General features: G+C 43.1%; 1 protein-coding gene across 3 annotated transcripts in view; it reads left to right on the forward strand.

The window, feature by feature from the left end:
* The window catches only part of EPM2A (EPM2A glucan phosphatase, laforin), a 158,786-nt gene that overhangs the window by 142,668 nt on the left and 2,884 nt on the right, over positions 1–13,234 (forward strand). For 2 of the 3 annotated variants that reach the window (XM_045066276.1, XM_045066275.1), the window contains exon 3: positions 5,460–5,701. The exons of the other annotated variant lie outside the window; for it this stretch is intronic. In XM_045066276.1, the coding sequence (XP_044922211.1) occupies positions 5,460–5,701 (242 nt within the window). The remainder of the gene's footprint in view (positions 1–5,459; positions 5,702–13,234) is intronic. 3 annotated transcript variants of the gene reach the window in all.

Consider the following 13,234-nt stretch of genomic DNA (forward strand, 5'->3'; position numbering starts at 1 on the left):
ACTTGTTTTCAGAATTTATCTTTAGTGATCTATCTCCTAGGTTCAGCACTTACTGCTTAAAAAAAAATCAGGAATTTAAGAATTTATACTCATTTCTTCAATATGGACTCTGACTTGTGGCACTTCTAGAGGAAGAATTGTTACCAAAAAGTTAGAAATTCCTGATTGAAAAGCTAGGGTTGACATGTGTATGGGAATGTATGTAAGTGCCTCTTTCAAGGGCTTATTTCCATTAGAAACTTGATGTGGGAAAGGTACCAACTTTGGGCCTGTTTACCTTTGAGCTGGTCTGAATTTCCTGAGGTCCCCAGTTGGTTGAAGACTGGGTCTGAATGAGATGGCAGAATAACACCTTCCCTTTTGTTGTTTTCGTTCCCAGTAACAGAGTATGATTCTATATACTGACGCTCGTTTGGCATTCTGATTTCTTATTTTGTCTGATTTGCTTTGTAGATCTCTGTGAGCTATTATTTTGTCTTTATTCAAATCTTGGGGCCAGACACTATTGGCATTTATTCTCTAGGTAGGTACTAAGGGCTATGGACTCAGAGAGCACCGTATTCAGGAGAACTCTGGGTAACATTTGGAATTTAGCATACCTGTCATGAATTTCATTCATTTTAATATTTTACCAGTCCACTTCAAAATTTTACCAGTAAAAATGCATGGTTGTTCAAAAGGTTATATTTCTTGGTTAAACCTCTGGGGTTTCTAACCCCAGCTTTGGATGCTTTAGTGTGCTCTGTTAGAACCCACAGCATAGTCTGACAACCCACCACTGCTGTCCACTGGACATCCAGCAGGGAACTGGAGGAGAAATCTTTAAGCGACAATTGAAGGGGGTGTGGAGTGTTTAGATAGAGCTGGTCCCTGCTCTCACTCAGCAGCCAGAGGGAGGGGCCGATGATCCAGGGTGTGCGTCCTTTCCATTCCTGTGAAGACTGAACACTCAGCTAACAATGTCCTGGTCAAGCGCATCCCTTGAGCACTCTCAACGTGTTCCTGCTAATGACTTTTCTCTCAGCCCACTGGCCTAATGGAGTGTTGGAGAATGCTTTAGGGTCAAGAATAAACTGAAAGGCCTTTGAATCCCATCGTCATCTTCACAATACCATTACGTCTTTCCTGTGTTTCTGAATATTCTCTTTATTTTAAAATTTGTTGCCTTTATTTTTTCCATAATCATCTTCAGTAGCCCATAAGAAATGCCTAATAAGCTATTAGACTTAAAGCCCAAGCAGCAATAAAAAATCGGTTTATCTTCTGGAGGGTAAGTAGGATTCAAGTTGTAGGTGAAGCTGGATCTTTTTTTTTTTCTTTTTCAATTTTATAAAGTTTTTTTTTAAAAATTTTTTGTTTCTTTTCAGTGTAACAGTATTCATTGTTTTTGCACCACACGCAGTGCTCCATGCAATCCGTGCCCTCTCTAATACCCATCACCTGGTACCCTAACCTCCCAGTCCCCCGCCCCTTCAAAACCCTCAGATTGCTTTTCACAGTCCATAGTCTCTCATAGTTCACCTACCCTTCCAATTTCCCTCAACTCCCTTCTCCCATATACACTATGGAGTATTGTGCCTCCATCATAAAGGATGAATACCCAACTTTTGTAGCAACATGGACGGAACTGGAGGAGATTATGCTGAGTGAAATAAGTCAAGCAGAGAGAGTTAATTATCATATGGTTTCACTTATTTGTGGAGCATAACAAATAGCATGGAGGACATGGGGAGATGGAGAGGAGAAGCTGGATCTTGAGAGGTATTTTCATTGTGGATGGGGAATACCCATGTTTGAGGATTAGTCCCTTGGCCTCTTACGTTAGCATGAACAATGACAGCAACAGCCAAAAGAAAAAAAAAAAGAACCAAAACACAAAGCAAGCTAGATTTCATTTCATTTAAGAAAATAGGATGAGGGGCGCCTGGGTGGCTCAGTGGGTTAAAGCCTCTGCCTTCAGCTCAGGTCATGATCCCAGGGTCCTGGGATGGAGCGCCGCATTGGGCTCTCTGCTCAGTAGGGAGCCTGCTTCCTCCTCTCTCTCTGCCTGCTTGTAATTTTTGTCTGTCAAATAAATAAATAAAATCTTAAAAAAAAAATAGGATGAGTATTCTAAACTCTGTGGTGTTCTAATGAAGGATACACAGAACAATGGAACACTATCTGGATAGTCAATATAATACAAAATTACTAAAGTAAGTAAATTATAACAAATAGACATAAACTCTTACATTCATTGTACATCCACTAGAATCAGTCGTATTCAAAATACCTTATTTAATTGTATTCTCTTTCTGTGAATTAATTACTTTTAGACCCATTTTAGCGAGAAGCTCACCACAGGCTTAGAGATGATAACTAACTTGGCCTAATAATAGACGGTTATTACCAAGTGCTTTAAAATTATCGTGTTATGATTGGCATTTTTTCTTGCTTGTGTTTAGTGCCCTTTCCATCACACACCACTTAAAATGTTGTAGTGGTGTTCAACTATGTTATATTAGACTTTTGCTTCACCCTCTAGGTCTGTCTCTTTCTATACATACATAAAATATCTTAAAATATGACATGGGATACCATATTTTCATATGAATGACATCACCTATGAGCCACAAACTGTGTCAGATATGTTGGTCTCATTCCTGCCTCGTATTCCCTTTCTTCCTACAGGCAATAAGGAGTTCTATTCCACTTTTATTGTCCTAAACAAGGCTTCTTAATCACAGCATTATTGACATTTTGGCCTCGATAATTCTTTGTTGTGGGAGCTGTCCTGTGCATTGTAGGATGGTTAACAACATCCCTGGCCTCCCGTCTACCAGGGGACATCAGCACCACCCAGCGTCACCATCTAAAATGCCTCCATAATCATTGCCAGATATCCCTTGGGAAACCAAATTGTCCCCAGCTCAGAAGGACTCCTTTAAGCTCAATATGAAAATAACTGAATAAAAGTGTAGGCCTTCTGCTCAACTTCTTTTCTGGCATTAGGGACTTTAAGGAATTAATTATGTAGGCATTGTATTAAAACTGGTCAGATTCCCCTGTGGGAGCAAACAGTGGCTTAATACAATGAGTCATCAGCTCTCCAGGGCAGCTGGCCTCCAGAGGTAGCTCACCATTCTAAGCTACTTCAGTCTTCTAGGAGCTCAGCATCCACATGTGTTTCCATTATCGTTGTGGCAGGGAGAGACAGAGCATAGAGCATTGTGCGCGTAGGTCTTAAATCTGTCCCTCTGGAAGGGACACACGTCTATTGATATAAGTCAGTCAGAGAGCTCTTTCAGGCAGAGAAGTAGTTTAGTCCTTCATGCTGGGAATACTGGTGAGGATCAAGTGATGTTTACCATCATCATCATTTCTGAATGCTTTATATTGAGCCTAGTAAAGTTCTAGATGACATGACTGAAATAAAGTTGAAACAGAGTATTACTTCTGGAGGAACCCGTTAGTTCTGGAGAGGATGTACACATGTGAAATAATGAGAAAGACAATATATACCACACCTAACAAGTTGTAATAATGTGCATTACATTTATATGTTATTTGGAAAATATTTACATTTTTGTGATGTTTGTGTGGTATGTCTCTTGCGTTCCGGAACCCAATTTCAACATGTGTAGAGTGAGGGTATTTCCCCATGCATCCAACTAATTTTCTGGACACTAACAGTTTGGATTAATTCTTACACTATCCACCTGGAGATAACATTAACTTCTGCAAGGTAAGAATTTAGTCCTATAGGTCTATAGTCCTATAGGATGCTCCTCCACTCTTCACTTCAGATGCCATGTGCAAACAAAGTTGTTACTGTGCTTCTGATGGACTGGCTATAAATCAGAGGTACTATGACCCTTTTCTATTTTGGGTTTGATTAATTTGCTAGAGCAGTTCATAGAGCTCAGAAAACATTTTACTTGATTACTGGCTTATTTTAAGAAGGTATAATTTAAGAACAGCCAGATGGCATAGATGCACTGGGCAAGGAACGGTAGGGAATTGCATAGAGCTTTTATACCCTCTCAGGGAGCCCCACTCTTCCTGTATCGCCAACCTGGAAGCTCTTGGAATCCTGACCTTTTGGGTTTTATGGAAGCTTCATTACCTGGGGATGATTGATTAAGTCATTGGCCATTGGTGATTGGATCAACCTCCAGCTCTCTTTCCTTCTAGAAGCCAAGAGGTGGGACTGAAAGTTCTGTCCTCTAGTCACAAAGTTGGTTCCCCTGGCAACCAGCCCATCAGATAGGTACCATCCAAATTACTCATGAATGTATAACAAAAGACACCTTTAAGCCTCTTATCACTCAGGAAACTGTGCTGGAAAGTGAGATGAAGACCAAATACATATTTCTTATTATAAATCATAATATCACAGTATGTCTGTCTATTGTTTTTTTTCTTAATGTCCAGTAAAATTTTATAAATCTTTCTGGTTAAATGTATTCCTAGATGTTCTATAATTTTGTTTTTATATTTGAGAGTCTCCTCCATTTCTCCATTTGTACCTGGCTATTGTGAACACAGAGAAAAGCTGTTTGATTTTTGTATATTTTCCCTCATCCATGTATCTTAATACTTTTAATACTTTGCGTAGCTTTTGTAATTGAATCTTTTAGAGAGTGGTTCTCAGGTTCTCAGGATGCACTGAACTAGCAGCATCAGTATTGCCCAAGAACTTGTTAGAATTCTAAATTCCTGGATTCTCCACCCAGATCTACTGACTCAGAAATTTTGATGGTGGGGTCCAGCCTTTGGGATATTAGATATAGAAACATACTTGAAAAAATATCGACAACATTTTCTTTCTTTTTTTATTTTTCAGACAGTTCTATTTCTTCTTAACTTGGAGCATTAGATGAAATATATAGGACAGTGTTGGGCACTAAGGTATATAAGCTTAACTTTGATTTTGTTTAAAAGGAGATGGTTAGCTTCTGGTGTTGAAAAGTTCTCCTACTTTTGAAATTTGAAATGTAGAGTTTGAAATTTTTATGTAGAGTTTCAAACAGGAATAATGGCCTATTTTTGAAAATGTTTTCCAGAATTTACTGATCTAATCACTGGAGTTTTGCCTTTAACTTGTTAGTGTTTGAAATATGTTGATGAGTTTCCTAATGTTGAACCACATATAGACTCAAGGAATAAATACATCTTAGTGGGCTTATTTTAATATGTTTTAAGATTTAGCTTGCTAATGCTTATTTCCTAGCATTTTGGTTAATAGGATTATTTATTTCCCTAAAAATGACAGCCCCAGTATTTTTTCTTTCAATAATATTGTTATTATATCAATAATATTGTTACACCATCTAATATTATTACTGCAGCTCTTCCTGTGCCAGATTTAAAGGTTAATTGCATTTTATTACTAAATTTTATTACATTTTCTACAGCTTCTCATATTTCAAGCCATGACAGTAACAATAATAATAGTTGCTTCTATATATTCTCATTAGAATTCTACCAAATATCTGGCTGGGTAGCTGCCCTCGTCAAGTGGAACATATAACCATCAAACTGAAGCATGAATTGGGGATTACAGCTGTGATGAATTTCCAGACTGAATGGGATATTATACAGAATTCCTCAGGCTGTAACCGCTACCCAGAACCCATGACACCAGACACCATGATTAAGCTCTATAGGGAAGAAGGCTTGGTCTACATCTGGATGCCAACGCCAGATATGAGCACTGAAGGTAAGTATCGGAAGAATCTTTCTGGCTTTTTGCTGAATGTGTTTCAGAGACGCCCTTGCTGTCTGTCCATCTGTCTACCTATCTACTTACCTACATACCTTTCTGTGTATAATTGAATGACTTAATCATGAATGGTGGAAATGGAATCAATATAAGGTTTTAATTTAACATATTTAATGTATTTTGGCACCTTGGCTAAGATTCTGTTTAACATGGCTCCTTTGACTTATTTATTGAACATGTATTTATGTTCTTATGTTCTTATGACTTATTTATTGAACATGTATTTATGTATTTATGTGTATCTAAGGTATGTGTGGCATTATGCTGGTAGCTAGAAATAGAGTGCTGAGGCAAAACAGGTATAGCTCTTGTCCCCATGGAACTTCTAGTCATAAAGAGAAGACATGCATCGTCAAATGACCATAAATAGAGATTTACAACTATGATGACATTTTTGACAGGAAGATACTGCTATGAGCATGCACAGGCAAGTCAGATGTAGGAAGAGAGTCAGGGAAGGTTTGCTTGGGTATGTTTGAGCGAAGTCTGAAGGCTAGTGGGGGTGAGGTAGGAGAGAGGATCTCTCCTCCCAGAGAGGAAGATCCCAGAGGATCCCCAGAGGGCCGCCAGCTTGGGACATCTCTGGGGCAGGAGAATGTAGAGTGTCACGGGAGGTAAAAGTTGGCACTGTGGACAAGGGATGGGAAATGGGCCCAGAGTGGATCTGGGGACCCCTGTTAGGGGATCACTATAGTGGTTGAAGTGGGAGATCATGAGAGATGACCCGGATCGGGGCTGGGTGGCGATAGCAAGGCTGTAGTTCCAGCACAAGCACTGGTGGAGTGAGCATGTCTTTGTGAAGATGGGTTATGACATGGGTGCTGCTGGGGAAACAGGAGATGAGTAAGGCGGTGTTTTGATCTCAGAGCAAAAGGTGGTAGGAGAAGTTCAAAAGTAATTACAATACAGAGAAGAATGTGATGTGAGGAAGGAGTCAGGTGCTCCTGGTGGCTTATGAGGTGTCGGGGGACAGCACAAGGAGGCTGTATCTGTGTCATGGCATTTGAAGTGGCCTGGTTTTGACAGGTCAGTGGGGAGGGAGGAAGAGTATGCCAGGTGGAGGAAACAGCATCGGCGTAGCCCCAAGGCATGGGGTTTTACAGGAATGCTCTGTGTTTCAGCTTGGTGGTGGGGTAGGGTGCTTGAGGAGGTTGGGCCTGGACGGAGGAGGTATCTGACGCTGAGAACCGTTACACTGCCAGTATCAACAAGATGTCAGCAGGGGGCAGCAGAGAGCTGTGGGAACGGCACAGGACGCGGGAGTTTGGTGAATTGCAGTTCTGCGGGAAAGGAGAACTGAAAGGCAGTTGTGCCTAGTCAGAAACGACTCTACCATCTCCAGCCCCCAAAGTACATAATGTATCAGACACTCTCCTAAGCGATTTCATGCCTTGCCTCATTTAATTCTGACAAGACTCCAGGCAGATGCAGTTATCTCCATTTTGCAGAGGAAAAGACAGGTACAAAAATGTGCAATAATGTGGCCATAGGAAAACGGACAGATGTAGCCTGGATTTCAAGACAGGCAGCTAGACTCACACCACTGCTGCAGACACCGTGCGGTGACTCCTGTCCCCGCATGCCCCCTGAGGCTCTGCATGCACATTCCACAGACCAGCGCCCTTGCAGTCCCTGGTAGTCGTGATCACCTGGACTTAGACAAGTTGTGAGTGGGCAGGGAGGTGGCTTGTCTCTCCGGAGTCAACAGTCCAGGATGTGGGTGGGGACAGAAGAAAGTTCTCAAGGATCCTAGGCAGCTGGACGTAGGCCACCTTGACTATGAATCTCAAGCGGTTCCCAGGCTGGACTGAACCATCACTAGGGAAGAGGTATAACTTTTACTTTTATTTTAATTTTTTTTTTTCCTGAGGGAAGAAATACTCCTCTTGGTAACAGTGGTCCATGTAGCTGTAAGAGCTTTGCTTCTTTTCAAGGAAAAAAAAAATAACTTCACTTGCACGGAAGATCAGTGGTTGAATCTAGGCCCACTGTAGTTGTGTTACGGTCTTTTTGGGGTCCCAGTGCAGCATGACCGTGGAGCACCTTCCACACTGAGGCAGTTTGGCAGCACTCGTGGCAGTGGAAGGAGAGTTCCCGAGTAACTGTGTGATATCCAGCCGACTAGATCCTGCACTTGGAAAATGGGATAATCATTTCTGCCTTACGGGATCAAAATAATAGAGTAAGATGATTGATATGAAAGCGTTTTGTTTCTCTGGTTTCAAAACAGAAGATTGTTAGGTTCAACTGCCTATACCTTCCAGAGAGCGTTCTGATTCTTGCTTCCTTACTTCAGGTTTCATAGCATTGTTGCCCATTGGAGGATAAGGTGAGACAAAGCTTAGTGTATCTCACCTGCATCCTGTCCCATCCCTGCACTGATTATCTAGGGGCCCTGGTGACCAATAGGTATTTGCCTGCTAGTTTGGGGTATGCAAAAACCTGAGGGAAAACCCCATCCCCAAAGGTACACCGTAGTTTGTTAAAACCCAGGGTCACCAGGTCCCATGCCAGTCACATCAGCAGAGCACCTCCCACACGGAGGCCCTCTGGCAACAACCAGGACAGCAGAAGGAGCGTTTCCAGCTGCAAAAGGCCAAACAATAAGACTAAATGAAGACTTTCTTTGGTTCAGCATGACCTGGGGAGTAATCAAAGGGTTAACGACCATTTCCGAGGCTCCAGGGAAGTTCTGACCACCTGATTAATCTGGGTGGCTGACAATATTAGCACAATGAACATATAGATTAATCAGCTATTTTTGGAACGCAGAGAAAAATCCATCTGGAAGTGTTTTGAGCTGTAACATAATGCTGTCAGATAAAGTCTGAGAAAGAAGACAGTGTGTTAGGTCTGACTGTCACCACCAGTTGTCACAGACCCGTTACAATCAATTGTACTATCGATCCTTACTCTGGTACATTTTGTCACATGCCAAGGAGTTAGGTTTTTTTCTTTCCTTTTTTTTTTTTTTTTAATTTTGGTTTGTAACTTTCACCTGAGACAAATCAGGCACTCACCTGAAAAAAACCAAATGTGTTCATTAAAATTCCGTTTTCCTTCGTAGGAAGCACTCGGACTGTGTTTCAGCCTCTGTTAGGGCAGTGCTGGTGATAACATAGGGTCTGCCCTTGCCTCCCAAGTCAGGGCATGTGCTTCCCAGAGTCCTCAGCTACCCCTCTGCTGTCACCCTCTGTTCTCTGACTCAACACCGTGTGCAGCTCTGCCGTGATGCTGACACTGACCTTGGAGCCATGGCGTGTGGGCTTGAGACTCGGCGTGTGGGCTTGAGCCTGGATGCTACTGCCTAGCTGTGTGATAGCGAGAGGGCTATTTCCTGCACTTGGAAAATGGGGTAATCATTTCTCCCTTGCGGGATTATAACAATAGAATAAGATGATTGATATGTAAGGGCTTTGAAAATCACCAAGTTGGGACTAGATTTTTAGTCCAAACTTCTTAAGTTTCTACTGAAGTTGGTACTAGATAATATGGATTTTATCTATATTACATTGCAAAGGTGGAAAAGAAGATATGCTCAAATAAAATAATAATACATTCAGTCATAAATCTGCCTGGAGTGAAAAAAGAAGGCTGTGCGTGCATGCGTGTGTGCGTGTGTGTACGACACATACACACACATACACACGCACACATGTTAATCTTGGAAAGGCTGAAAGTCACTCCATAAATAATGCCTTTCAAGGTCAACCTTAGGTAAAGGGCATCTTCAGGGCCTTTTCCAGTCCTCTCCGTGATTTCAGGCGCTAATGCCGCAGGCTGTCCCCAGCATGTCTGTGTCCCTCTTCTCCCAACATTTTTTTGTTTTGTTTTTTTTTTAAGATTTTATTTATTTATTTGACAGAGAGAGATCACAGGTAGGCAGAGAGGCAGGCAGAGAGAGAGGAGGAAGCAGGCTCCCTGCAGAGCAGAGAGCCCAATGTGGGGCTCAATCCCAGGACCCTGGGATCAGGGCCTGAGCCGAAGGCAGAGGCTTAACCCACTGAGCCACCTAGGTGCCCCTTCTCCCAACCTTTGTTTGCTCAGTACCTGCTTTCAGGAAGCTTTTAATCATTCCAGAGCTGGATTAGCCTGGAGAAGGTGTGGGCCACAAGTTAGATTAGAGGGGTTCAGTAGTGTCTCAGATCTAATGAGTATTATTGGATTTTATTTCATTTTATTTTTTATTCATGCATTTAATGAATGCTTATTGAGTATCTACTGAGAGCCAAGGCCTGTTTTATATTCCAAAATAAGAATCACAAACAGTGAAATGTTTTGTTATACTGGGACAGGGTTTAAAATTTTCAACTTAGCTGTCAACAGTTAGAATTTGGAATATTTTATAAAAAAATTCTGGATTTCTCTCTTGCCTTTAGGTATTATTTTTACGAATGGAAACCTTTTATCTAATTAAGGTCTGGATGGAGCCTAAATACATGAAATATAAAAAATTAGGGGCTAGATGCACCTGGGTGGCTCAGTGGTTTGGGACCTCTGCCTTCAGCTCAGGTCATGATCTCAGGGTCCTGGGATCGAGTCCCACATCGGGCTCTCTGCTCGGCAGGGAGCCTGCTTCCCCCTCTCTCTTTCTGCCTGCCTCTCTGCCTACTTGTTATCTGTCAAATAAATAAAAAAAATCTTAAAAAAAATTGGGGGCTCTTGTTGATGTTGTGTAAGCTCTGATTCTGGACACCCTCTGTTTATTCCTTGGTGGGTTTTGTGTTAGCTCAGGCTCCCTAGAACAGGTTTTCTAGCAGAGCCACATGGCCTTTTGGGCACAGGGAGCCCCTCTAGGGTAGGGGAGAGGAACTAACACCAGGAAGTTGTTGCTCTTATCTGGGCTAACAGCAACCATGTGACAGGGTAGGTAGGGGATAGAGACTGACTAAGAACTCAGACTGAGAGCATGGCGGCTCGCAAGTGCCCCTGGGCAGGCAGGTCAGGGAACGGCACTGGTGCAGTGGTTAAGACCAGAGGCTTTGGAGTTGCACCTGCTGGGTTTCAGTGGCCACTGGGGAATAAGCTTGGGGAGGTCTCCTTGCCTCAGTTCCCTCTGATATAAACTGAGGATAAAAGTAGTACCAACCTCATAGTTGTTAAAAGGTGATTGCCAATGAACTATTGCCTGCTTGGTGCTCAGAACAGCACTTGGCGGGTAGAAAGGGCTTAGTAAATGTGAGCTGTCATCAATCAACACAGAGTGATTTATAGTCCCTAGAAATCAAAATAAGCAAGAGCTCCAGTGGAGGCCAGGCTAAGACAGGTGGCCATCCTGGCCCACGTCCTCGTCTGGCATCCTTTATATGTTATTTAAATATTTGTTTGACAGTTCTTAAGTGTAGCAGCTAAGTGATTCTAGGAGAAGACCACTGAGGGGTGAAACCTGTGTTTAAACCGGGAGCCTTCTGGAGCTTCCCAGTGGCAGCTGTCACTTACCTTCTAGGATTGCATGACCGAGGTCATAGAATTCCAAGCTCACACATATCCCTTTTCAACTTCTAAACTGTGTGCATGCCTCTTGAAGAATCTTTTACAGATAAAAAGGAAAGGGAGAGATAGTGCATCATTTGGGCCATTTGATGCAGATCCTTCCTCAGTGACTCTCTGGCCAGAGAGCAGGTGGGGAAAGGGATCCTGACAGGTTCATGTGAACCCCAGTTTGGGTAGGTCCCGTGACACTGAGGCTGCAGAAACTGAGCCTGGGGGCTGGGACTCTGCTTCTAGAAGCTCCTACCTCAGACCACTGAGGTCTGTCTGTATTCTGGGCATTTAATGAAAACCCATGTTAAAAATACTTCTTGGGGATAAAAAGTAAAGCACAGGGAATAGAGTCAGTAACCTCGTAATAATGTCGTATGGTGACAGTTGGTGACTATACTTACTGTGCTGAGCATAGTGTCTGGGATAGAATTGTTGGGTCACTGTGTTATACACCTGACACTGACATTGTATGTCCACTATATTTCAATGAAAAACATTTTTTTTCTGCTTATCTCCTGGCAATGTACATGGTAGCTGGAGAGGTATCTGTAACAGGAAACTTGGTCAGTGAGGCCAGCCATGGCAGGAAGAACCCAACTTCCCAGTTAGATCAGCTGTCATTCCTTTCCCAGCTGGTATTAGTGGGGCTACACCTCTCACACCCCTTCAGCAGAACAAAAAGCCTTGTCTGTGGGCAGACCTCACTCATATTGGCAGGATCACTCAAATGTACTTTGGAAGTTTTGCCTCCTCTGATCTCCCAGCTCAAATGGTGCATCAACTACATGGTAGTCTCCCTGAGACAGACAGTGAGACGTCACTCTGGTACATAGGACCTTCTACACTTTGTTCCATTTCTGGGGACGTTTTACTGCCTCTGGGGAAGTGCCCTGAGCAACTGGCTATGTGGCATGCCCATCTAGCTCTAACCTCAGCATACCCCGAAACCTAGTGAGGAAGTGCCCATCAATGACAGTTTATGGCTGAATTTGGGCTCTGAGGAATCAAGCAGCACAGAGGAGCTGGCGGGACTCCCCTTAGATGCCCTCAGAGATCAGGCAGGGAACATGGACACAGGGTGATAGACAGCAGGGAGAGATGGAGCCTGAGGGATTGCTAAGTGTGCGCTGACCAAAGGCATTCCAGTTACAAATGTCTCTACACTGCTGTGTGGGGCCTGTGGCTTGAGGTGCTTTGGTGAGACAGAGGGATAGAGAACCAGCAGCAAAATTAGAATATTATCTTGGCTTCAGTGTAGATTTTCTGCTCCTAACTCAGAACAGGGTGAGCCTGAAGCTAAGGTAGACCCACCTGGGATGGAGTGAAACTGAGAGGGCCTTCAAACCATGATGTGGTCTTATAACCTCTGTCCTTCTAAGGCACTGATGCCTGACTGCCATTTGTTGTATGGGTCCTTAAGAGGCACTGACATTTTGGAAGAGGACATCTGAAGAGGGGAGTCTGAACTCACTTGAGTGGTTCTCATGACCTCCTGGCTCCATTCCACCACGGAATTCTAGGCCTCAGGATCTGCAGTGAAACCATTGGAGGGGGGAGTTTTTCCCATCTCTCCCCTCATCCAGTGGGGTGGCAGTGCGAAGCGCCACCGTGCACCTGTGTGGTTGAGAGCACAGAGTAACTAGTGAACGTCAACGCACGGGCTCATAATCCAGGACTCTCTACAGTTCCCCCTTTTATCCCCTTTTGAAGTTGTCCACTTCGTCGTGTGACTGTCGTTCACACCCCCACCAAACCCATTATCTTTGCTCTGAGAACCTGTGTGCAGAAGAAATTCCAGGCCTCTAGGAGCTTGATGGCTTTAGGGTGATCTCTGCCTCACGAGACAAGAGAATCTAGCAGGTATGAGCAGAGCATTGTGTATCCTCTCAGTGTGTAAAAGGAGAAGACATATGATCACCTAATAATCAAAATAGTAGTCATGAAGTAATGGTAACTATAATCACAATTGCCCAGTAAAGGAGAAAT

Source organism: Mustela putorius, unplaced genomic scaffold, assembly GCF_011764305.1.
Source record: "Mustela putorius furo isolate JIRA1106 unplaced genomic scaffold, ASM1176430v1.1 tig00003863_pilon_pilon_pilon, whole genome shotgun sequence".
In the NCBI taxonomy this organism is placed as follows: Eukaryota; Metazoa; Chordata; class Mammalia; order Carnivora; family Mustelidae; genus Mustela; species Mustela putorius.